The 27,512-nt window shown below is 36.4% G+C and overlaps 1 protein-coding gene across 2 annotated transcripts in view; it reads left to right on the top strand.

Moving 5' to 3' along the window:
- The first annotated feature begins 1,548 nt into the window (after positions 1-1,548).
- IL7 (interleukin 7) overlaps positions 1,549-27,512 on the top strand; it is a 50,511-nt gene continuing 24,547 nt past the window's right edge. For both annotated transcript variants that reach the window (XM_068525537.1, XM_068525536.1), the window contains exons 1-2: positions 1,549-2,171; positions 7,607-7,740. In XM_068525537.1, coding sequence (XP_068381638.1) covers positions 2,162-2,171; positions 7,607-7,740 — 144 coding nt within the window. In that variant the 5' untranslated portion in view covers positions 1,549-2,161. The remainder of the gene's footprint in view (positions 2,172-7,606; positions 7,741-27,512) is intronic.

Genomic DNA, 27,512 nt, shown 5'->3' with positions numbered 1-27,512 from the left:
TTACAAAACATTGGCATATAAAATTCATAAAACATTTCTTTTTTCCTTATCTGTCTTATGAAAAATAATGTTCAGTTTATCAAAATATCAAATGAGCATTTAAGACTACATTTGGATTTTTTTTTCAAATGGTATTAACTCTGTCATAGAAGAAAATAACTTGATGTAGTTAGAATGTGCCAATTTTCATATAACAATAAAAATGCCAAATGCTTTACAAATATTGTCTTCCAAGTGATTCTTCACGTTTGGGGTCAGAGTCCAGTGTGGAATTTACATCTCCTCTCCTGGAGCTCTGAATAATTTCCGCTCATGCTCCCCAAAAGTTCAGTTATGCACAAGCCCTTGTTCAACCATGCTTTATGGTGATTGCATGAAAAAGGAAGATGGATTTCCTGTTGAGCAAGTTATTGGTGGATGCTCTTTTATCTGTCCCTGAAAAGTTAAAAAAATAAAAAAACCTGCAGGCTGTGTGCAATTACATACCTCAATGCTGCTGTCAGGCATTTTAAATAAATCAATAGCCAAGCTAGTTGTGTTTAGTTACAGCATTCATTTTTACCAGTTACTCCAGCCTCCTGTTTCTCTACTCCCCACCTCCAGGCTAGGTTCCATTTTCTTTTCCTCTTTTCTTTGTTCACACTATAGCAGAATCTGGAGTGTTCACATGGCCAAGTTAACTGACCTGTTTGGGTCTCAATTCAGAATTCACAAACTCCAGAAACTTTCCCCGAGGTCCCCATACTGGGGCAAAGGCACATTCACATGATATGCGACCCTGTCTCTCTCCTGGCATCAATGTCTGTGTTGTTCACAGGACTTCTAACACAGGGGTTCCAACTGCAGACTCTAGAGCTGGTTTACAGCAAGTTTGTGTCCCAACTCTGTTACTAACCAGCAGAGTGAATCTGGCAGATACTTAAGGAAGTCTCAGTTCCTACATCTGTGAAGCGCAGATAACAAAATTGTCTACCACATAGAAAATTTTGCTTGAGATGACATACATAAAAGACTTAGCACAATACTAGTACAGAGCAAATGCTAGATAAATGATAGCCATAATACTATTATCACTGTTATTACTTTACATTACCCACCTTCATTTAAGCAGGATTTCTGCAGAATATCAGAAATCAAACGAAAACAGAAAATACCTAAATAATTCAGACCTAGAAAAAAAATTAACTCTTCTGTAACAGACAGTCAAGGTGGATAAATTGATTTATTAGCCAATTCAGATAAATGCACACGAGGCAGTCATTGGTACCATCTATTGTCAGTCTCCACTTTCTCCACCTAATCTGGGCTTTGATTTTCAGGTCCAAAGATAACACTTACCAGATTAGGTGGACACACCAGGTTATTTTTCTTGGAGGTCTCACCTGGGCAGGTGCATGTACAAAAGACAGAGAGGAAGGAGACTAGAGAGGTTAGAGAGGCTGAGGGCGTGGCCCGTGGCCCTCTTAATCATTCTTTACTTCCTTTTTTTTTTTTTTACACAAGACAACTGACTTGGCGTCGTCCACCACCACATCCGCGGCAAGAGCTGCGACGCCTCCTCCCTGGCGTCCGCTTGCAATAGCCCAGTTTTCGCCCTACACCTTTGTGGCTTCTGTGGACACATTAGCAACCGATGCTTTTAGATCCTAGTCTCCCGCCTTTGCCAAGGCGGCTTAGAGGTCATCTGGAGAGTCTGCCTCGAATCGCCCCCATTCAGAAGGCCAACTCATTCCTTCTGCGGTGCTTTGGGACTCCGCGCCCTCCTCTGGTCCTGGTCCAGGAAGCGCTAGGGGAGGACGCAGGTGACCAGGAGAAGGAGGCGTGCGGGGAGGAGAAGGTGCCCCAGTGATTAACTACTCAGAGATCGAACCTGCAGACCAAGCGCAAAGTAGAAACTGAAAGTACACTGTCGGCTGATCCTACGGAAGTTATGGGAAAGGCGAAGCGCAGAGCCGGGCGGTGGTGTGTGCCGCCCCCCTTGGGATGGATGAAACAGCAGGCGCGGCGTGGGTAGGAGGAACCAGCTGCAGAGACGGCCCTAGCCGGCACGGACTCCCGGCAACTCCGCGGAAGACCAGGGTCCTGGGAGTGACTATGGGCGGTGAGAGCTTGCTCCTGCTGCAGTTGCGGTCATCATGACCACGCCCGCCTCCCGCAGACCATGTTCCATGGTAAGCGCTCCTCTCCCGGGCGCATAAATTCGCGCGCCCGGCACGCCAGGGGACTCTGGGACATGCTGCGGGGCCCCGCGCCCAGGCGCGTCCGGGAACAGCCCGGCCTTGCACTTTGGACCTGCGGAGAGCCTTGGCTCTGCCCCTGGGCAGCCGGCAGCCTCACCCGAGTACTCTGGCCCATCGCCACTTGCACCTGGGGCTGCTGAGCCTGGCGGGCTGCGTGGGAGAAGCAGTCCCCGACGCCTGCTTTCTGTCCCGAGACCGGGCGCTGCAGCCTCCGAGCCGCTCAGCGGTGGCAGCCCGCGCCCAGGTCCCAATGCTCTCCGTCAGTCTCCCCTGGCCAGCGCTGCCCGCTGTCAACCCGGCGCCCAGCCCACCCTCCCCGGGCTCCTGGTCGCGCCACGGTACTCACAGGCGCCCCGGGATCGGCGAGGATCTGGGCTCTTGCAGCTCCAACTCCTTAGAGAAGCGAAAGCGAAGCTCCCACGGGACACGCTTTTAAACCTCAAGGGGACAGGTCTCTGGAAAACCCCGTTTTCCCTCATTGAGGCTGGGAGTTTCCAACTGGGGCTGTACCTTGTGTCTTTTGCTGGGAACCCAAGTGCTCGGGCTGGCACTGAGAAAGGCCAGTTTCGGGTTTTGGTTTCTTTCCTATATGGGTACTCCTGGACGGAAGCAGGATTAACAGGCATAATTCTAAATTCTAGACCCTTGCCGAGATTTAATCTATTTTATTTGTGCGAAATACGGACTTAAAATGGACAAGGGCAGAGTTGAGGCGAGCTGGATTCCCGTTGGCAGCCATATGGCCAAGGTAAAGGGTCCAGAAGTTGACTGGAAGAAAGAAGGGGGAAAGAGATGTGAGTGGAGAGGATCTGAGGAGGGAAATTCTACTGTTTTATAGTAAATACTTCCTTAAGCAAAAGGAGACGGGTGGGGGAGGGTGCCAGAATAGGCAGCAGATTGTTCTTGTGTTTGATGCCTGGTCTGTGCCCTTTCCTGGCGGCACCGTTAGATCAAAAGAGCCCTATCCCCACTCACAGGTATTAAAGCATCAAAAATTGACATAGTCAAGAAGTACCTGATCAGTAGCAAAGTAAAGGGGGGTGGGGAGCGGGTAGAAGATTTGTAATGGGCGTCCTCCAGAAGTTTAATATAGAATTAGAAATTAGGTATATCCCTGTTTTCCTTACAATGCCCATGGATCTCCTGCAATTGCTTTTTCCTGGGCCACTCCCAGTTCTAATCTTTCCATCACCTCTGATCTAGAGTGGAGAGGTAAAACAAGAAATGGAAGCTAAGGTGCCCATTATGAACAAGGAACCTCTATTTCCTGAAGTATATCTATACTAATCATGCGTCATAAGTTATCAGCAACCAAAATATTAGAATTCTAAACTCCTAATAATAATAATTATTAGTGATTTTGATAATTTTTTTTTCCAGTAGATTTCACTGGAAGCTTAAGGATAGGGTTACTTTTTGTCCTTTTACTTTGCCACTTCTTTTGGGAGTTGAAGTAGTTGAGGACCTACTATGTGGTCCTCAACTGTGCTATCTAGTTTCGATAATTTAATATTTGAGGACCCAAAAATGGAATAGTAATAAAAACAGAGAACTGAGAAAGATTAAAAAGCCTGAACAAGTATAAAGGAGGGTTACACAGGGTACCACATTAGTGTTGCAACAGCTTAAGCAAAAATGGAAAATGTTATTTTGTAGGACCAACTTACATGTTGATGTCACACAAGTGATGTGAGATTGCTTTTCTGGCCTCATCTCTGACACATAACCTAATGCAATAAAGCAAATAATCCGTGTCTTTTTTCCTGAAATAGGAGTACGTGATGCCGTGTTTCAGGAACTGGCCAAGGAAGCGCTGTAGTGAGGTTCATCTGGAGGAAGATGGACTTTTGTACATTTCCCTTGACTACACACATGCAGTTATTTTTATAGGAAGCAGTGCAGCTCAGTGGCTAAAAGCTTACTTTCTAGACTCTTGGATTTGAATCATGCCTCTTACAAGACATATTTTACATGGGGAAAAATGTTTGGGCCCCGATTCTCCACCTGCAAAAATGTTAGTGATTGGTAGTACTTATCTCAAGAAATGGTTATGGTATTAAATGAAATATTGTACATAGTATTATAGGATGGCTTCAGAAATGTCTTTAACTGTTGTTTATCATGGGACTTGTGGACAGAATTTATAATCCAATCTTAATACGTTTGTGGAATGTATTAGAATTCTTTATGCGAGCATAATCACATTCAATTTTGTAACCTTAAAAAGCTGATTTTCATATAACATATGGTTATTGCCTACTGTTTATTAACTTTTTTTTACTCACTTACTTGTGCCAATTGTTCATATTAAAGCCAAGTCTTATATATTCAGATAATGTCTTTCATTCCATCCTGAATGTCTTTTGACCATTTCTTTAAAATCCCAGTGAAAATAGGTCTATGTAATGTCTATAATAGACAATCAGTAAACACTGATTGGTCTTAAACACTATTGAAAGATTGGATTTGAAGGACTGTTGAAACTAATTTGTTCATGTTCACTTTGACCCCATAACTTAAGCATCTGAGGATTAAATGTATTATTTGGCTTAATTTAAAAACCAACAAGAATTTTTTTTAGACAGCCATCATTCTGGTTTAACCAAATTCCCTACTGAAAACAAATTCTCCAGTTTCAATCCCTTCCGGAAATCTGAAGAAAATTCCGCAAGCCCGAGCTTGCCTTGCATTATTCTTTATGGTTTGTCTTTTTTGTAACCTAAGGGAAAGCTCAAGGTGGGGGGAAGGAATGGGTATCTATGTATAATCTAAAACAAAACAAAAATAAAAGCAGAGTCTTTTTCTATTGTGACAACAATGTCAAAAGCAGGCTCAAACTAGGCAATACTAATATGTTACTGTCTATGTGGTGTGGAGAAAAGACTTCAATTGCAGACCAAACTGTAAGTCATTAATGAGAAAGCTGGGAACCTCTGAGATGTGGGTTTGAAGCCCTGCGTGTGTCTGCAACATTGTTGGTCAGGCGATTTCAAATCTAAAGAGTTATTGTATTTGGATGGCTAGGTAGATTCTTAGAATTAAGGTGCTTGAGAGTTGAAAGCGACATTAAGAGATCATTTAGTCTAAAGTGAAGCTTTTAAGAGGCTCTGTCCTTCAGTCAGTCACACAACTCATTGGCATACCAACAAAAAACCCCACGTCTTCCTCTGTACTTTGCATTGCCCTAGTCTATCTGGGGCTAGCCTATTTAACAACAAAGATGGCAACCAAAGACATGCCTTACAGATAAGGCAAATATTGTTTTAGAATTGAGAAACTAGTTACTCAAAAAAGACTGAATTTTCCACTAAGCCATCATTTGAAAGCATTGACAAAATGCCATCAAATGAATAAATGGGTGGATGTGAATTTTGGGAGCACTAATTACTAAAATTTGGAGTGAAGAGGGCAAAACAACTAGTGCTCATAGAAAATAAAACCACCTCCTTTATTAAAACATAAAATGTGGACCTTTGAAATGACGTTTATGTATAATAGTAAAAATGTCTCTTTTTCATTCTAATATTTAATTACTTTGTTATATTTCTTTTAAAGCTCATTTCAAGTTATATGCTGTATAAATTTTCCTCACCATCTACTCCTCGCAAAGTATCCCTGCTGGACATCTGTAAGGTGACAGAGAAAGTAAAACGTTTGGCTCTATGCAATCTATACAATCTATACAAAGCTAGGACTCAGTAAATAATTAGCAATTGACCATTGTTTGAGAATCTTCAGGATGAAGGGACTGTGGTAGAAGAAAGAGAGGTAGGGCTGTATAATAGTACATGGAAGTGGTTTTCATTCAGAAGACCAAAGTGATGACATGTTATCAGAAGATAATGGGCATTTCTGATCAAATCCTGGTGAAGCAACCAGCTCAGGTTAGGATCCAGACCTGGCACCTTACTATTTATGTTTTATAAAAAGATTAACTAGCAGGTAGGACCCTTTTGATCCTTAGATAGTAAGTATAAGGCACTGAACAGTGCTTGGTACATGACAGGTACTCAATTAAAGGTAACTAGCATCACCATCATTATTAATCTCCAAAGTGAATTCTTGCTCATCATGCATATAGAAATTTAGTGGCAGAGCTATGAATAGACTCCACATCTCATTTTGTTTCTCTTACCTTGTTAAGTGTCAGTGACATATGAAGATTAGATGTAGGATTCCTGTTTGTTCCCCTATCTGCTGCCCAGCCTACATTCTCTATTGTAAAAATATAGGTCACTAATGGCACATAATTTACTGGGGAGAGCTACTAATTTTTATATGACAGATAATGATGGAATAGATGAGAATGTTATGGGAAATTTATGATATATTTGACAGTTTTTAGGTTGTTGTCACAATATTAGTTCCTTGGGTTCCAAGGAGTATTGTTTGTAATCTTAATCAGGAGAAGGCATACATGCGAAATATCTTGCACTCAACAAGAACAGTTAATGTTCACTGGGGAAAATCACAGGAAATATATTGTCAACAATATTCGAGGGTTTACAGAAACATGCAAACAAGACACTCCAGCAGGCTTATGAAGAAATAAAGTCAGTCCCTATAAAACCAGATTTTAATGCCTCAGGGAATCACTGGCTTTCTATCAGTGTATTACTACTGCCCACAATGATACCATTTATAATTTCATTCCTTTTGATTAACAGTTGCCCCTAAATGAGAAGACTTATTTAAAAACAGATATAAATCATTAGTTAACAGGGTATGAATTTATTTATTGGGTTTTCCTAACATGTCAAGAAGCTAAACAGGGCTGTGTTTGAAGAGAATGTGGGTCTCTGGACATTTAGAAAAAGAAGATACTGAAAAGATAAGGAGTCTCATAATATAAATATCAACTTTGTCACAGCTCTGAGGAGGGTAAGCCTTCTAGGATCCATCATTAAAAAGAAAGAATATAATCACAGTGCCGTACCATGCAGATAAACTTCCTGCAATGTTGTTTCCAGGAAGCAGCTGGACACTTGAACAACCATCAAGTTTTACATAAATATACAATCACGTGCCATAGATCATAAAATTTCAAAAATGTATAATTGTTAACCTGTAGTTTACCTGTTTTTCTGTTGATGAAGCAAAGAGATTTTGCTGTCATCACACTTGTTCTGCACATTCCCAAAGACTTATATCTGAATAAAAAGTGAAAGAAACCTAGACTCTAAAATATTGTCTTTCTTTGGTAGTTATATAATATTGAACTTTAGAGTTCTTCCTACACTATGTAAAACCAAGATACATTTTAAAAATTATTAGAAATAAGTGGTCAGGCCTATTGAAATACCACCATCAAATGATATAATATGACTTATGGCATTTAGCTTATTCTTACTTACTGTTGAATTTAGTTTCTTTTAGGTATATCTTTGGAATTCCTCCCCTGATCCTTGTTCTGTTGCCAGTAGCATCATTTGATTGTGATATTGAAGGTAAAGACGGCGGAGCCTATCAGAATGTTCTAATGGTCAACATCAATGATTTGGTATGTGTTTGTTTTCCTCACGTTTTAACTCATTGGGAAAATTTGAAATATACTGTTGCTATGCAGCTTTTTATTATTTATTTATCTTCCTTGAAATAGGCTGCTAACAATATTTCTTTTTAAGTTGGCATTATTATATCCTGTAATAAGAATTCTTTCCTAGACATCAGACTGCCACAGCTGTCCTCCTCAATCCTAGTTCCCTTCACTACCAAAATTTTTCTGAACATAATTTAGCATAATTATCTGCATTTCCTCACCTCCCATTGATGGTCCCTGTAAAAACATATTAGGAGAAGGAAATAACAGAATATAATGTTTAAAAATTATCATGAAAAAGTTGTATAGTTATTTTATTTTATCTGAAAGTGTGTACATGCATATCCTTAGGTATTTTTATACGTATGTGTATATATATAAAATTTGCTGTTTTTTTTTTTTACTTACTATGGACTTTTTAAATAATAGCTATTATTCTTTAGAGTAGTTTTAGGTTTACAGAAAAGTTGAGGAAAAAGTAGAGAATTCCCATATACCCACTTTCCTTCTACACAATTTCCCCTAGTGTTAACATCTGGTATTTGTGAGCTACATTAGTTACAATTGATGAACCAATATTGATACATTGTTATTAACTAAATTCCGTAGTTGACATTAGGGTTTACTTTTTGTGCAGCACAGTTCTATGGGTTTTGACAAACGCATAAGGTTGTGGATCCACCATTATAGTATAATACAGAATAGTTTCACTGCCCTTAAAAATTGCCTGTGTTCCACTGATTCATCCCTCCCTCCCTGCCTCTGAACCCATGGCAACCACTGATCTGTTATGGTCTCTGTGGTTAGCCTTTCTAGAATGTCATATAGTTGGAGTCATGCAGTATGTAGCTTTTTTAGACTGGATTCTTTCACTTAGCAACGTGTATTTAAGGTTCTTCCATGACTTTTTGTGGCTCGATGGCTCATTTCTTTTTATTTTTAAATAAAATTCCATTGAATGGATGTACTACAGTTTGTTTATCCATTCACTGATTAAAGGATATGTCTTGGTTGCTTCTAATTTTTGGCAGTCATGAATAAAGCTTCTGTAAACATTCATGTGCAGGGTTTTGTGTGGACATACGTTTTCAACTCATTTGGATAAATTCCTAGGAGAATGATTGCTGGATCATATGGTAAGACTATGTTTAGCTTTGTATTAAACTGCCATACTGTCTTCCAAAGTGTACCATTTTGCATTCTCACCAGCAATGAATGAGAACTCCTGACATTTGGTGTTGTCAGTGTTTTAAGTTCTAGCCATTCTAATAGGTGTGTCTTGGTACCTCATTGTAGTCTTAATTAGCAATTCCCTAATGTCATATGATGTTGAACATCTTTTCATATACTATTGCCATCTATATATCTTCTTTGGTGGGTCTGAACTCACATCTTACCTATCTTAACAATATTGAATCTTACTATCCATGATCATGGAATATCTTTCTATTTATTTAATTTTTTTAATTTCTTTCATCAGAATTTTGTACTTTTCCTTGTGTTGATCTTGTTAGTATTTTGTTAGAGTTATATCTAAGTATTTTGTACTTTTGGTACTTTTGTAAACGGTGTTGTGTTTTGAATTTCAAATTCCAATTATTTATTGCAGGTATATAGGAGAGCAATTGACTTTTGTATATTAACCTTGTATCCTGAAACTTTTCTATAATTGCTTTTTAGTTCCAGGAGGTGGTATTGTTGTTGTTGTTGGTTCTTTGGGATTTTCAACATAGACAAATAAGTCATCTACCAAAATTAATTTTTTTACAGTTTAAGAGCTGTATTAAAATAATGGGATGTGTTGTTTTAACAGTGACCAGTACTTGAAACCCCAAATGACAAAGGAAAACCCTCTCAAATGTTCATAAGATGGGAGGAAATTGTCTAACCTTTCCCCTCCTTCCACTCTACTGTCTTCTCCTCATACTCATAGAGAAGCGGCATGACACCTTGGGAAATTCAATGTTATACCTCTTGGAGGGATATGGGAAACTCAAGATGATATGTATTGAACACTGTATCACAAAGAACTGCTGATTTTGTCCACTGACAAAAAAAAAAAAAAGTGCTCACTACATGGTGATTGCCCCCATTTTATATTTCATTAATTGGGGCATTTTTTTGCATTAAATTATGCTACTAAATTAATCATTTTGAGTTAAGATAATGTTTTTTACTTGTTACTTACTCTTATTACCTTCATTTCACAGAGGAAAAATCTGAGACCCAGGGCCACCCAGTTAAGTGACAGAGCCAAGATCTGAGCCTCTGCTGTTAACCAGCACACTCTCCTGCCTTCCAGTAGCAATCTCTCTGCCAGTTTATTCATTCAGCAAACACTTATGTGGAGCCTTTTACGTGCCAGTTATTATGGAAAACTCTTTTTTGTGCTGGGGTGGTGGAGGTGTGGCAGTAGACACAAAGATGGACCAGATACAGACCCTTCTTTTAAGAAGCTTACATTTGGTGATGGTTAAGTCTTGGTGTGAAGAATGCAAGTTGTAGCTTGAAAAGGAGTGGCTGCCATACTCTCATTTCAGACAGACTGGTTGTGAGTCAGATTTGGAAACAAAGAGATATAAACTGTGTTCTAGGAGGAGTTGAATAGATCAGCTTGACGCTAGGAGATAAACCATATTGTGGGATAGTGTGCTGATCTCCAGACTTTTTTAGACAGTACACCCTTTAGTAAAACTATCTTGAGCCTGAACTTCCAATACACATTAGCATTTATTTGTATGTCATAGCATTTTCATAGTAATTTTGCACACATTAGTAATGATAAATACCAAATAATGAAAATTTACAGAAGATGAGGAAAAAATGTAGATAGAGTTCCTAAAAATTTTCCTCCCATACTTGCAGTGGATTGTCCATTGTGGACTCCACTTTGAAAAGACTGCTGACATAGTGGAAGACACAAGTGGATATATGTTATAACAAGATTGTCATGGTATGTGATGTGATGGTATTTAGACAACCAAAAGTCAATAGTGATTTGATCATAAAAGTAACATTGAATTACAATGCAAATTTTGAGCATTTACTATGTGCAATGTGAGCCATTAAAAAATAAGATAGCCCTTGTTCTTCTATAATTTATGAGGATAAGGTATACACATGTCACTATAATACGAAATGATAATAGCAGTGCATTAGAAAACAGCTTCATACACATTATTTTATTTGAGCTTCATAATATCTCTGTGAGGTGATAATAATAATAACAACTAACACAGATTCAGGGTTTACTATGTGCCAGAACTGCTCTGACTACTTTCCATGTAATAATTATATAATTCTTATGATAATTCTATGTAATGAGGAAACTGAGACCTGGACCACATAGCTGGCAAGTGGCAAGGCTGGAATTCAAACCCAAGCAATCTGGTTCCAGAAAAAGCCCTCATTATTATGAGGCAAAGCAGATAATAGCCCTGGTTTTTTGTTTGTTTGTTTTTTTGTTTTTTGAGGGAAAACACAAGATAGTTATGATGATAACATAATGAAAGAAGAGTATCAGGGACACTAGATGGTGACTGAACTGGTTGAATTGTAGGGAAGGTGATGGAGAGCTGCACAGATGTTCTGAATACTGTTAAAATCATCCAGAGCAGGTCAATAAGGTAGAATTGAGTTGTAGAAGTAAGAACATAGAAATGATGGGAACTATTACATAGAGTCCAAATAGGGCCCAGGGTAAGGGTGAGACTCATTTTTCTACCTAGCTCAGAGGGAATGGGAGGGTCATAATAAATAACAAAGGTCCTTTTTCTATATGGTCTACTAAATAAGGAATTCAGATTCCTAGAACTGGGATGACTAGGTTGAATAGAATCAGCACTTTAAGCTTCTTAATACATATTACCAAATTATTTTCCAGAAAGGACCCATCAGTTTACAGTTCTTACAACAATATATGAGACCATCATTTTTGTCAGCAGTGAGTATTTTTATTTTTGATAATATCTGCCAGGGTAATGTAAAAATAACCTTTTGTTTTGATTTACATTTCTTTGACTGCTAGTGACATTGACTGGGTTTTTTTCAACATGTATTCATCGTTTATGTTTTCTGTGTTTATTTTGCATTGAGCTAAAATTCAATGTACTCTCTAAAGTGTACAATTTAGTGGCTTTTAGTATATTCACAAGCTGTGCAATCATCACCATTATCTACTTCCAGAACATTTTCATCACCTCAAAGAGTGATAAAACCATTTGCTATAGCTTTCCATTCCTCATCACCAGACCCTGGTAGCTACTAATCTACTTTCTGTTTCTATGGATCTGCCTTTTCTAGGTGATTCATACAAATGGAATCATACCATATAGAGCCTTTTGTACTGGACTTCTTTCACTGAGCGTAATGTTTTCAAGATTCACCCATATTATAGCATGAATCAGTACCTCATTTCTTCTTATAGATCGATAATCTGTTGAATGGATATACCATATTTCTGTTTATCCATTCATCAATTGAATGGATAAGTTGTTTCCACTCTTTAGTTATTACAAGTAATGCTTCTTCAAATGTTAGTTGTACAAGTTTTTGTGGAATACTCTTTGATATACACCTACAAGTGGAATTGCTGGGTCACATGGTAACTCTATTTTTAACTTTTGAGGAAATGCCAAACTATTTCCAAAGTGACTGCACCATTTTACACTCACACCATCAGTGTATGAGGGTTCCAATTCCCCCGTATCCTCACTGAAACTTGTTGTCTGACTTTTTTACTCTAGTCATCCTAGTGGGTGTGAAGTGGTATCTCACTTTTCCTTTGATTTACATTTCCCTGATGACTGATGATGTCAAGCATCTTTTCAATATTGACCATTCTTCCTGGCCATTTGTGTATCTTCTTTGAAGAAATTTTTTTTTTCAAATACATTGCTCACTTTTAAATTGGGTCATCTTTTTATTGTTTGGTTGTGAGAGTTTTTCATATATTCTGGATACCAGACCTTTATCAGATGTACAATTTGCAAATATTTTTTCCCATTCTCTGTGTTTCTTTTCACTTTCGTTATGGTGTCCTTTAAAGCACAAAAGTTGATTTTGATGAAGTCCAATTTATTTATTTTTTCTTTTTTTGTTAATGCTTTTGGTGTCATATTTAAGAAACTATTGCCTATTCCAAGGTCACAAAGATTTACACTTACATTTTTTCTAAGAGTTTTATAGCTTTAGTTCATATTTAGGTCTTTGATCTATTTTTAGTTAATCTTTGTACGTGATATGAGATAGGGGTCCAAGTTCATTTTTTTCCAGTTGTTCCTGCACCTTTTGTTGAAAAGACTATTTCCCCCCTTTGAATTGTCTTGGCACCTTTATTGAAAATCAATTGTACCAAAATGTATGTGTATATTTTTAGATTTCCAATTCCATTCCATTGTCTATATGCCCATCCTTTTGTCAGTACGACACAGTCTTGATCACTGTAGCTCAGTAGTTAGTTTTAAAATTGGAAGTGTGATTCTTCCAACTATGTTCTTTTTTAAGATTGTTTTGGCTCTTATGGTTCTTCATCACTTATATTAAATCAATTGTTGATATTTATTCTATTTAGGGATTCTGTTGTTAAACAGCTTTAGAATTTAAATGCAGTGCAAAACTCTGGTGATGCCATTCCTCTGTGCAATAATTATACCACATAACTCCACACACCTGTAATCATGGCCGAGTCAGTGGCATGGACAGAGGCAATGACAGTGGACAAGGTGGAGACCAGCTTAAGGATATCTTCTCCCTTATAGCCCTCAAGATCCTTTGCCATTCTCTTATTGGCTTTTATTGATATTCCCATCATTTGGTTGGAGCTTATTATATACTAAGTATGATACGACTGTCATATTTGATGAAAACATTTTCCAGTTTATCATTTACTTTTTATCTTGTTTTTTTGATATACAGATTTTATTTTATGTAGCCACATCTATAAAATAGAATTACATATAAAATAGGGCACAATGTAGGCATCAAAATGGGAGCTGCCATTTCCCTTTTTAGGGAGGAGGTCAGTCAAGACTTCATAGAACACATGAATATTTTTTGTCTTGACTTTTTTTTCAAAGACAACTTTTTAGAGCAGTTTTAGGTTTACAACAAAATTGAGAGAAAGGTACATATTTCTTATGTACCCATGCTCCCATGCATGCATAGCCACCCCTATTATCAACATCACTCACTTTTTTATGAAGTACATATTTTATGAAGGATGCACCTACATTGACTTATCATAATCACCCAAAGTCCACAGTTTTCCCTTAGGGTTCACTCTTGTACATTCTATGGATTTGGAGAAAGTATAATGTCATATATTCATCATTGTATTGTAATATCATACAGAGTATTTTCACTTCTCTAAAAGTCCTTTTATGCTCTGCGTATTTATCTTTCCATTCCCCCCAACCTCTGGCAACCACTGACCTTTATATTGTCTCATTGTTTTGCCTTTTCCAGCTTTATGCCTCCTTTTCCAATCTGTATACCTTTTATTTCCTTGCCTTATTGCATTAACAAGGACTTATTGCATTAGCAAGTACTTCCAGTACAGTTTTGAAAAGGAGTGGTGTGAGGGGATATCCTTGTTTTCTACCTGATCTTAGTGGGAAAACTTCGGGTTCCTCACCATTAAGTAAGATGTTAGCTGTAGTTTTTTTGCATAGTCTTTATCAAGGTGAGGAAGTTCCCTCTTTTCCTAGTTTGTTGAGAGTTTTTTTTCATGAATGGGTGTTAGATTTTGTCAAATGCTTTTTCTGCATCAAATGATAAGATCATGTGATTTATTTTTTTAAAACTATGTTGATGTGGTGGATTAAATTAATTGATTTTCCAATGTTGAATCAGCCTTGCATGCTGCGAATAAATCCCCTTTGGTTTTGGTGTATAATTCTTTTTGTATTTTACTGGATTGGATATGCTAATATTTTATTGAGGATTTTTACATCTATGTTGATGAGAGATATTGGCCTGTAGTTTTCTTTTCTTGTCATGTCTTAATCTGATTTTGCTATTAAAGTAATGGTAGCCTCATAGAGTGAGTTAGAAAATGTTCCCTCTACTTCTATCCTCTGAAAGAGATTGTAGAAATTTGGTCTAATTTCTTTCTTAAATGTTTGTTAGAATTCACCAGTGAACCCATCTGGACCTGGTGCTTTCTGTTTTGGAAGGTTATTAATTACTGATTCAATTTCTTCAATAGCTATAGGCCTATTCAGATCATCTATTTCTTCTTGTGAATTTTGGTCACAAATAATTCTTGAATCGTAAAATGCATGTAGGTTTTGCCAAATGGAGCAGAACAGTGTTGGGGGGCTCCCCCAGGAAGGGGATAGATCACCTTGCAAATGAATGTAAATAAGAAAGCAACTGCATGGTGTGGTTGGGTTATAGGATACAAGAAGAGAACCAAATCCTCAGAGGAAGCCTGGACCACTGAGTGCTGGGCCTATTATACAAAGGAGTTTGGATATTTTATCTAAGCACTAGGAAGTCACTGAGGAATTTGGAAGGGAATAAAAGGCACTGAATATAACCAACACAAGAATAGAAATCTTTGTTCTTTGTGTTCACTGCTGTACCCTGAAGTGTTAGAAGTCTCAAAAAATATTTGATGAATGAATGAAGAATGAAATAACATCATCAGATTTTTATCTTATAACTGTTTTCTGGCAACCACGTAGATAATTTGTGGGTTAGGATGGAAAGCAAGGAGAGAGTGGGAAACAACTTCAGTGATTTAGGTGTAAGTCATTGATGGTTGTAGACTAAGGCAGTGATTCATAACTTAGGGTCTTTCAGATGAACCGAAAGCCTTGTTAAAACACAAATTTCTGGGCCCTACTCCCAGAGACTCCTATTTTTGAGGAATTTTGGCGATCTGGGAATTCCACTGGATAACTTCACGTATGTCCTTGATGCATATGGAAAGAATTCATAAACTTAAAGGAAAAATTAGAATAGTACGCTGATTTTAATCTGATACCTAAATTCTATTGCATCAAATCTGCAAAGTCATATATTACGCTCTGGGGGTATCAGCTGCTATGAGGTTTCTTTGTTTTTTTCAGTATTTAGCTCAACCACAGTAAGAAAAGCTACACAATAAATTCAATTAGCCATTATTTTAAAGTTATCCATTTTATTTTAGAATCCATGATTAAACATCTATTTTAAGGATAAATAAAGCAATCTTTTGCAGCATGGAAAAATATATTTTCATTGATAGCCTTGATTAGATTTCTTTTCAGTGAAATAGCATTGCAGTGCAGTGTAAAGGACACTGAGTGAAGGATCAGAAGACCTAATTTGTTACTAGCTTTGTTATTAGCAAGCACTGTGATCTTGGATAGCTCATTTAACCTCTTTGGTACTTTTCAATCCCCTATAAAATGTGAAAATTGAATTATCTCTGGGGTCCATCGTAGTGCTGAAATTTTTTGAGACAGGGAAAAAAAATCATGTTTTATTTTCTTCTTCCTCTTCCTCCCTTCCTTCATTACTGGCCTTAAATTGATTATTTTCCTCCTTTTATAAATATTTATCAATCTTCCACTACGTGGAATGCTCTGTGTCAAACATTATGCCGCTAAGTTAATAATAATAATAATAATAAAAATTAATAATAAGCTATCTGTTGCCAATATATATATAATCAAGGACTGGAGTGAAATTTATTCAAAAATAATTATCTTATAAAGCAACAAATAAACCATATTTGTAGAAGAAAAGACTATTCTTTCCCCCATTGATTAGTCCTAGCACCTTGTCAAAAATCAATCAGTTAAATGTAGATGTATGGGTTTATTTCTAGACTCTTCAATTCTATTCCATTCATATACATATTTATCCTGTACCAGTACCAGAGTTTTATTATCATTGCTTTGGATTAAATTTTGAAAGCAGAAAGTGTGAATCCTTCTGGTTTGTTCTTTTTCAAGATTGTTTTGGCTGTTTCAGTCTCTTGCAATTCCATAAGACTTTTAGAATCATCTCTTTAATTTCTCAGAAGTAGTCAGCTGGGATTCTGCTAAGGATTTTGTTGCCCCTATAGATCAATTTGATGGGTATTGTCTTTTTAACAATGCATAACAATGCTTCTTATCCATGAATATAGGATATTTTCCCATTTATTTAGATCTTCTTTAATTTCTTTCAACAATGTTTTGTAGTTTCCAGACTGTAAGCTTTGAACTTATTTTGTTAAATTTATTCCTAAATATTTTATGTGGCTCTGATGCTATTGCAAATAAGATTGTTCTCTTAATTTCTTTTTAAAATTGTCTGTGATTCTTAACTCTGTACTCCTTGTATACTTACCTAAGTCTGTGTCTTAGTTCCCCATACAAGTCTCTAAGTATCTTAAGGACAGTTTACATCTGATTCATCTTTGTATCCCACAGAATGCTCAGCACAATACAATGCACGTTGTAGTTTTTCATGTAAATAATAATATGAATTGTGATAATGTATAATAAATAACTTATGAATTGTAAATTGACACCATAAGTTGATGGAAACCCAGAACTTGTTTCAAATAGGCTAAGAAGTCTTTTTTTGTTGAACATCTGTTTGTTTAGAAATTTGTTATGAATCAAATGTCAGGTACTTTTCTGATATCCAATATGAGCTAGTTTTAGATGTTATACAACATTATTTTATCCATAAAAAATCGTTTTGCCTAAATATGACTCATATGATTGAATGATGTAACTCTTAGTCACCAGAACAGAGTCTGGTAAAAATAATGAAGGCTGCTAAAGATGGCCAAATACTTTCTAGGAATGATACAGCCTAATTGCAGGCATATAAAGGGCTGTCCTTTAAGTTATTAAATTATAAAATCTAATGACTAATAGGTTATAATTGGCTTTTATCATTTCTAATATCTTTAATTCTATCTCTATCTCTATTCCAGGGGCCCTCACAGATTTAAATTCCATACATAGCTCTCAAATACCCTCAAGTCTATACCTCTTTTGTGAACTTTAAAACCATTCAAGTCAAATACCAATTAGAAATCTCTACCCAGATGTATGTGGCACAATGGAAGACTGATTATCATCACTTTTAGCCTGTCCCTCCTTCTACATTCTCTGTCTTAGGGAACAACATTTGCCCAATCATTTAGTCATCAAAGCCTGGACTCACTCTTTTTTTTTTTTTTTTAATAATAATGCTTTTTGCATTGTTTTAACTTTGGGTTTATTTATTTATTTATTTATGGCTGTGTTGGGTCTTCGTTTCTGTGCGAGGGCTTTCTTTAGTTGTGGCAAGCGGGGGCCACTCTTCATCGCGGTGCGCGGGCCTCTCACTATCGTGGCCTCTCTTGTTGCAGAGCACAGGCTCCAGACGCACAGGCTCAGTAATTGTGGCTCACGGGCCTAGATGCTCCGCGGCATGTGGGATCTTCCCAGACCAGGGCTCGAACCCGTGTTCCCTGCATTGGCAGGCAGATTCTCAACCACTGCGCCACCAGGGAAGACCTGCACTCACTCTTAATACCTTTGCTCCTTCATCTCATCCATCACCAAATCCTACAGAGTAGTATATCTCCTTAACACCTGTATAAGTAATTCACTCTGTTGACTTCCACTAGCTTAGTCTTAGTTCAGGCAATCATCAAATTTCACTGAAACCACTTCTATAGACATCAGTAAGCCCCAGCTGATTTCCCTGTCACCTGAGTGCATCTGTCCTCTTTACTGGCACTTGAGTTATCTTTCCAAAATTAAATCTAATACTCTTTCTCTCTCCTTTTCAAAAACTTTTTAATTCTTTAAAGTCTCTCTCCCCTAATACCTGTTGATCTTGCATTTGATTGGTTTGTTAACAGAGGCAGCTAAGAAAATAAATGATCAAATTCTAGTCGAATATTACTTTAGAAATACGTCTATTATGTTTAAATAGCTGTAATTAACAGAGAAAAGATTTAAATTGACTAAATAAAGACTAAATTAGTTCTCTATTAAACAAGTTATGCTAGAAGATAAACCAAATTTCCTGTGTATATAATTTAGCAGCACGACTGAATCAGTTACAATTTAACAAGAGAAGTAACCTTTTAAGAGGTAAGTCTTTTCGTTCTATTAATGACTTTTTTCTTTTTATGATATTGGAACTTCTTGGAACCATTCTATTTATTTATTTCTTTAACATCTTTATTGGTGTATAATTGCTTTACAATGGTGTGTTAGTTTCTGCTGTATAACAAAGTGAATCAGCTATATGTATACATATATCCCCATATCCCCTCCCTCTTGCATCTCCCTATCACCCTCCCTATCCCACCTTTCTAGGTGGTCACAAAGCACTGAGCTGATGTCCCTGGGCTATGCAGCTGCTTCCCACTAGCTATCTATTTTACATTTGGTAGTGTATATATGTCAGTGCTACTCTCTCACTTTGTCCCAGCTTACCCTTCCCCCTCCCCGTGTCCTCAAGTCCATTCTCTATGTCTGCGGTCTTTATTCCTGTCCTGCCCCTAGGTTCTTCAGAACCTTTTTTATTTTTATTTTTTTAGATTCCATATATATGTGTTAGCACATGGTGTTTGTTTTTCTCTTTCTGACTTACTTCACTCTGTATGATAGACTCTAGGTCCATCCACCTCACTACAAATAACTCAATTTCATTTCTTTTTATGGCTGAGTAATATTCCATTGTATATATGTGCCACATCTTCTTTATCCATTCATCTGTCAGTGAACACTTAGGTTGTTTCCATGTCCTGCCTATTGTAAATAGTGCTGCAATGAACATTGTGGTACATGACTCTTTTTGAATTATGGTTTTCTCAGGGTATATGCCCAGTAGTGGGATTGCTGGGTCATGTGGTAGATCTATCTTTGATAAAGGAAGCAAGAATATACAATGGAGAAAAGACAGCATCTTCAATAAGTGGTACTGGGAAAACTGGGCAGCTACATGTAAAAGAATGAAATTAGAATACTTCCTAACACCATACAAAAAAATAAACTCAAAATGGATTAAAGACCTAAATGTAAGACCAGACACTATAAAACTCTTAGAGGAAAACATAGGAAGAACACTCTATGACATAAATCACAGCAAGATCCTTTTTGATCCACTTCCTAGAGAAATGGAAATAAAAACAAAAATAAACAAATGGGACCTAATGTAACTTAAAAGTTTTTGCACAGCAAAGGAAACCATAAACAAGATGAAAAGACAACCCTCAGAATGGGAGAAAATAATGGCAAATGAAGCAACTGACAAAGGATTAATCTCCAAAATATACAAGTAGCTCATGCAGCTCAATACCAAAAAAACAAACAACCCAATCCAAAAATGGGCAGAAGACCTAAGTAGACATTTCTCCAAAGAAGATATACAGATTGCCAACAAACACATGAAAGGACGCTCAACATCACTAGTCATTAGAGAAATGCAAATCAAAACTACAAGGAGGTATCACCTCACACTGGTCAGAATGGCCATCATCAAAAAATTTACAAACAATGAATGCTGGAGAGGTTGTGGAGAAAAGGGAAACCTCTTGCACTGTTGGTGGGAATGTAAACTGATACAGCCACTATGGAGAACAGTATGGAGGGTCCTTAAAAAACTAAAAATTAATAACCTTTTAAAGTTGCAAAAATGAAATAAAAATACACCAGTTAAAAGACAGAGACTCTCTGAGTGGATTAAAAAAATGAGACCCAATTATATGTTGTCTACAAGAAACCCACTTTAAATATAAAGACACATAAAGATTAAAAGTGAAAAGATGGAGAATGATATGTCATGTTAACCTTAATCAAAAGAAAGCTGAAGTAGCTATATTCATTTCAGACAAAGCTGACTTCAGAGCAAGGAAGACTCTCAGGAATAAACAGGGGAATTACATAATAATAAAGAGGTCAATTCTCTAAGAAAACATAACAATTCTTAATGTGATTGTGCCTAACAACTGCATTGAAATCTTGGGAGCAAAAACTGATAAAATGCAAGAAGAAATAGATAAAACCACTGTTATAATTGGAGATTTCAACACTCCTCTAGCAGTAATTGACAGATTCAGCAGACAGAAAATCAGTAAGGATGTAATTGAACTAAAAAAACACTGTAAATTAACCAGACCTACTTGACATTTGTAAAATAATTAATCCAACAACTACACGATACACACTTTGTGCAAGTTTACGTGGAATTTTCAATAGGGTTGAACACATTCTGAGTCACAAAATATACCTTAACAAGTTTTTAAAAAACAGAAGTCATGCAAACTATGCTCTCAAACCAAAATGTAATTAAACTAGAAATCAACAACAGAAAAATAGATGGAAAATTCCAAAATATTTGGAGATTAAAAAACACACTTTTAGATAACATATGGATCAAAGAAGAAGTCTGAAGAGAAATTTTAAAATATTTTGAACTAAATGAAAATAAAATACATATTAACAAAATGTGTGTAACACAGTAAAAGCAGTGCCTAGAGCATTGAATGCATATATTAGAAAAGAAAAAAGATGTAAGTTAATTCTCTAAGATTCCATATTAGGCAAATAGAAAAAAGAGAACAAATTAAAACTAAATTAATCATGCAGATGACATGATACTATACATAGAGAATCCTAAAGATGCTACCAGAAAACTAGTAGAGCTAATCAATGAATTTGGTAAAGTAGCAGGATACAAAATTAATGCACAGAGATCACATGCTTTCCTATACACAATGATGAAAAATCTGAAAGAGAAATTAAGGAAACACTCCCATTTACCATTGCAACGAAAAGAAAAAAATACCTAGGAATAAACCTACCAAGGGAGACAAAAGACCTGTATGCAGAAAACTATAAGACACTGATGAAAGTAATTAAAGATGATACAAACAGGTGGAGAGATATATCATGTTCTTGGATCGGAAGAATCAATACTGTGAAAATGACTCTACTACCCAAAGCAATCTACAGTTTCAATGCAATCCCTATCAAACTACCAATGGCACTTTTTACAGAACTAGAACAAAAACTTTCACAATTTGTATGGAAACGCAAAAGACCCCGAATAGCTAAAGCAATCTTGAGAAAGAAAAACGGAGCTGGAGAAATCAGGCTCCCTGATTTCAGATGATACTACAAAGCTACAGTAATCAAGACAGTATGGTACTGGCACAAAAACAGAAATATAGATCAATGGAACAGGATAGAAAGCCAAGAGATAAACCCATGCACATATGATCACCTTATTTTTGATAAAGGAGGCAAGAATATACAATGGAGAAAAGACAGCCTCTTCAATAAGTGGTGCTGGGAAAACTGGACAGCTACATGTGTAAGAATGAAATTAGAACACTCCCTAACACCATACACAAAAATGAACTCAAAATGGATTAAAGACTTAAATGTAAGGCCAGACACTATAAAACTCTTAGAGGAAAACATAGGCAGAACACTCTACGACATAAACCACAGCAAGATCCTTTTGACCCACCTCCTAGAGAAATGGAAATAAAAACAAAAATAAACAAATGGGACCTAATGAAACTTAAAAGCTTTTGCACAGCAAAGGAAACCATTAACAAGACGAAAAGACAACCCTCAAAATGGGAGAAAATATTTGCAATTGAAGCAACTGGCAAAGGATTTTTCTTCAAAATTTACAAGCAGCTCATGCAGCTCAATATCAAAAATACAAACAACCCAATCCAAAAATGGGCAGAAGACCTAAATAGCCATTTCTCCAAAGAAGATATACAGATTGCCAACAAACACATGAAAGGATGCTCAACATCACTAATCATTAGAGAAATGCAAATCAAAACTACAATGAGGTATCACCTCACACCAGTCAGAATGGCCATCATCAAAAATCTAGAAACAATAAATGCTGAGAAAACCATAATTCAAAAAGAGTCATGTACCACAATGTTCATTGCAGCTCTATTTACAATAGCCAGGACATGGAAGCGACCTAAGTGTCCATCAACAGATGAATGGATAAAGAAGATGTGGCACATATATACATGGAATATTACTCAGCCATAAAAAGAAACGAAATTGAGTTATTTGTAGTGAGATTGACAGACCTAAAGTCTGTCATACAGAGTTAAGTAAGTCAGAAAGAGAAAAACAAATACCACATGCTAACACATATATATGGAATCTAAAAAAGAAAAAAAAATGGTCATGAAGAACCTAGGGGCAAGATGGGAATAAAGACGCAGACCTACTAGAGAACGGACTTGAGGATACGGGGAGGGGGAAGGGTAAGCTGGGACGAAGTGAGAGAGTGGCGTGGACATATATACACTACCAAATGTAAAATAGGTAGCTAGTGGGAAGCAGCCGCATAGCACAGGGAGATCAGCTCAGTGCTTTGTGACCACCTAGAGGTGTGGGATAGGGAGGGTGGGAGGGAGACACAAGAGGGAGGAGATATGGGAATATATGTATATGTATAGCTGATTCATTTTGTAATAAAGCAGAAACTAACACACCATTGTAAAGCAATTGTACTCCAATAAAGATGTTAAAAAAATAATAATAAAAAAATAAATGTTGGAGAGGGTGTGGAGAAAAGCGAACACTCTTGCACTGTTGGTGGGAATGTAAATTGATACAGCCACTATGGAGAACATTATGGAGGTTCCTTAAAAAACTAAAAATAGAACTACCATACGACCCAGCAATCCCACTACTGGGTATATACCCTGAGAAAACCATAATTCAAAAAGAGTCATGTACCACAATGTTCACTGAAGCTCTATTTACAATAGCCAGAACATGGAAGCAACCTAAGTGTCCACTGACAGATGAATGGATAAAGAAGATGTGGCACATATATACAATGGAATATTACTCAGCCATAAAAAAGAAACGAAATTGAGTTATTTGTAGTGAGATTGACGGACCTAAAGTCTGTCATACAGAGTTAAGTAAGTCAGAAAGAGAAAAACAAATACCACATGCTAACACATATATATGGAATCAAAAAAAAAAAAATGGTTCTGAAGAACCTAGGGACAGGACAGGAATAAAAACACAGACGTAGAGAATGGACTTGAGGACACAGGGAGGGGGAAGGGTAAGCTGGGATGAAGTGAGAGAGTGGCATGAACATATATACACTACCAAATGTGAAATAGATAGCTAGTGGAAAGCAGCTGCATAGCACAGGGACATCAGCTCAGTGCTTTGTGACCACCTAGAGGGGTGGGATAGGGAGGATGGGAGGGAGATGCAAGAGGGAGGAGATATGGGAATATATGTATAAGTATAGCTGATTCACTTTGTTATAAAGCAGAAACTAACACACCATTGTAAAGCAATTATACTCCAATAAAGATTTTTAAAAAAAACCTAAATTAATCAGAAGAAAAGCATTAACAAAATTTAGAGAACAAATTGAAAACAAAAAATTAATAGAGAAACTCATTGAAACTGATATCTGGTTCTTTGAAAGATGAATAAAATTGGTAAACTGCTCTCCAGCCAGGCTCACCAAGAAAATAAGAAAGAAGACAAATTACTAACATTAGAAATAAGATGGGTCATTACTACTAATTCCATAGATATTAAAAGAATAATAAAGGAATATTACTGTGATGGTTAATTTTATGGGTCAACTTGGCTTGGCTATGGTATCAGTTGCTTGGTCAAACACCAGCCCATATGTTGCTGTGAAGGTATATTTTAGATGATATTAACATTTAAATCTATAGACTATGAAGAAAACAGGTTAAGTTACCTTCATGATGTGGATGATCCTCGTTTGTTATGTACTAAATGCCTGTATTATTCTCAAAATTCATATATTGAAGCCCTAAACTCAACTGTGATGGTATTAGGTTGGGACTTCAGGAGGTAATTTTAGATGAGGTCATGAAAGTAGGATACTCATGATGGGATTAGTGCCCTTATAAGAAGTGGAAGAGACACCAGAGCTTCCTCTCTCCATCATGTGAGGACATAGTGAGAAGATGGTCCTCTGCAAGCCAGGAAGATTCTCACCAGGAACCAACTTGACTGGCACCTTGATCTTGGACTCTCCAGCCTCCAGAACTGTGAGAAATAAATATCTATTGTTTAAGCCACCTAGTCTGTGGTATTTTGTTATAGCAACCTGAGCAGACTAAGACATCATTCAGTCTCTTGAAGACTGTACGAGTAAAGACTGTGTTCTCCCAAGGAAGAAGGAATTCTGCCTCCAGATTGCCTTCAGATACAAGATTCCAACATCAACTTCCCTGGACCGCCAGCCTACTGACCTATCCTGCGAATTTTGAACTTCCCAGTCCCCCAGATCACATGACCTAATTACTTAATATATATATATATATATATATATATATATATATATATATATATATATATATATGTATGTATATACACCCTATTGGTTCTGTTTTTCTAGAGAACCTTGCCTAATGAATTATGAACAATTCTATGTCCACAAATTTGATAATTTCAATGAATGAACCAATTCCTTAAAAGACACAGTGACCAAAACTCACACATGAAGAAACAGATGATCTGGATAGGTCTATTTTCTTTATTAGAGAAATTGAATCAACAATTAATAATTTTCCAAAACACAAAATTCCAGGTTCAGATGGTCTCACTGGTGAATTCTACCAAACATTTAGGGAAGAAAGTATACCAACTCTCTACAAACTCTTGTAGAAGTAAAAACAGAGAGAATATTTACTAACTCATTCTATGAGGCCAGCATCACCCTAATACCAAAACCTGATGATGACATTACATGGTAGGAAATCTCCAGATGAATATTTCCATGAACATAGGTGGGAAAAAAACTAAACAAAATATTAGCAAATTAATTCCAACAGTGTATTAATTATGCATCATGACTAACTGGAATTTATTCCAGGTATGCAAGGTTGGTTCCATAACTGAAAATCAGTTAATTTAATCAATTAATCAATAACATCAACAGGCTAAAAAGAAAAATCATGTAAATAAATGCAGAAAAAGGATTTTACAGAATCCAACAGGGATTCATTATAAACACTTGCAGCAAACTAGGAATAGAGAGTAATTTATGCAACCTGGTAAAATTTATTTACAAAACACCTACAGCCAACACCATACTTAATTGTAAGAAACTAGATGCTTTCCTTTAAGACTAAGAACAAGTTAATGATGTAACCCTCTCACCACTCGTATCAACATTATTTGAGAAATATAGCTAATCTAATTAAATGAGAAAAAGAAGTAAAATACATACAGAAGAAATAAAAAAGTTTTCTGTTTCTAGATGACATGATTGTCTTGATAAAAAAAAAAACCCAAAAGAATCAACAAAAGAACTCCTGGAACTAATAAGCAATTATAGAAAGGTACAGTTACAAGATACAAGGTTAATTACAAAAGACTATTGCTTTCTATATACCAGTAATGAACAATTGTCATTTGAAATTAAAAACACAACACCATTTACATTAGCATGAAAATGAAGTAATCAGGTAAAAATAAGTACAATAACAAAATAAGTACTATATATATATGAGTAAAACAATAAAACTCTGATGAAAGAAATAAAAAAGAACTAAGTAAATAGATATTCCATATTTATCAATAGTAAGACTCACTATTGTTAAGATGTCAATTCTTCCCAACTGTCATGCTAATGTTCATAGAGGTTTTATTTATTTATAATTGCCAAAAATGGAAACAACCAAGATGCCCTTCAACAGGTAAATGGATAAACAAATGTGGTATATCCATTCAGTGGAATATAATCAGTGATAAAAAGAAATGAACTATCAAGCCACAGAAGGACATGGTGGTATCTCAAATGCATATTGTGCAAAAGAATCCAGTGTTAAAGGGGTACCTGCTGTGTGATTCCAACTATATGACATTCTAGAAATGACAAAACTATGGAGAGAGTAAAAAGATTAACGGTTCCAGGGATTGAGAAGGGAGGGAGGAAGGAAAGAATAGGTGCTGCACAGGAGAATTTTAGAGCAGTGAAACTGTTCAATATGACACTTTCATGGTGAACATATGGCATACATTTGTCAACACCCATAGAACTTTACAGCGCAAAGAGTGAACCCAAATGTAAACAATGAACTTAAGTTAATAATAATGTAACAATATTGATTCATGAATTGTAACAAAGCCGCCAATAATGCAAGACATGAATAATAGAGGAAACTGTGGATGGAGGGGAGGGGATATATGTGAACTTTGTCCTTTTTTAGGTAAACAAGGTCCTCTGCATAGCACAGGGAACTATATTCAATATCCTGTAATAAACCATAATGGAAAAGAGTATGAAAAGGTATAAGGTATATATATGAATCACTTTGCTGTACACCAGAAACTAACACAGCATTGTAAATCAACTATACTTCAATTTAAAAAGAAAGTACAGTTTATTTCTTTTACCAAAAGATGCAAAATACAATAATTAATTAAAAATAAAAGAAGACTAGTAATACTTATTTTATGGTGATGTAAATTCTACAAGTCCAATATGCTTTTTTATGCACAACTGGTTGCTAAGGAGGAAATAATTACATTTCCATAGATAGCTTCCTGGGCAGAATGAGACTAAGAACCCAACCTCTTATTTTTTGAGGTCCCATGATAGTCTTTATGAAAGAGTGAATTGCTCCTGACTGATATTCACTGACAGGGTGAATTCATCATGAGAGAAAGGAAGGAATACTGACTGGTCACCTGGACTCAACGCCAAGTTCAAGTTATCTGTTGGGAAAAGTTTACTCTGGA

Source organism: Eschrichtius robustus, chromosome 17, assembly GCF_028021215.1.
Source record: "Eschrichtius robustus isolate mEscRob2 chromosome 17, mEscRob2.pri, whole genome shotgun sequence".
NCBI lineage: Eukaryota > Metazoa > Chordata > Mammalia > Artiodactyla > Eschrichtiidae > Eschrichtius > Eschrichtius robustus.
This window is presented reverse-complemented; position numbering and strand designations above follow the sequence as displayed.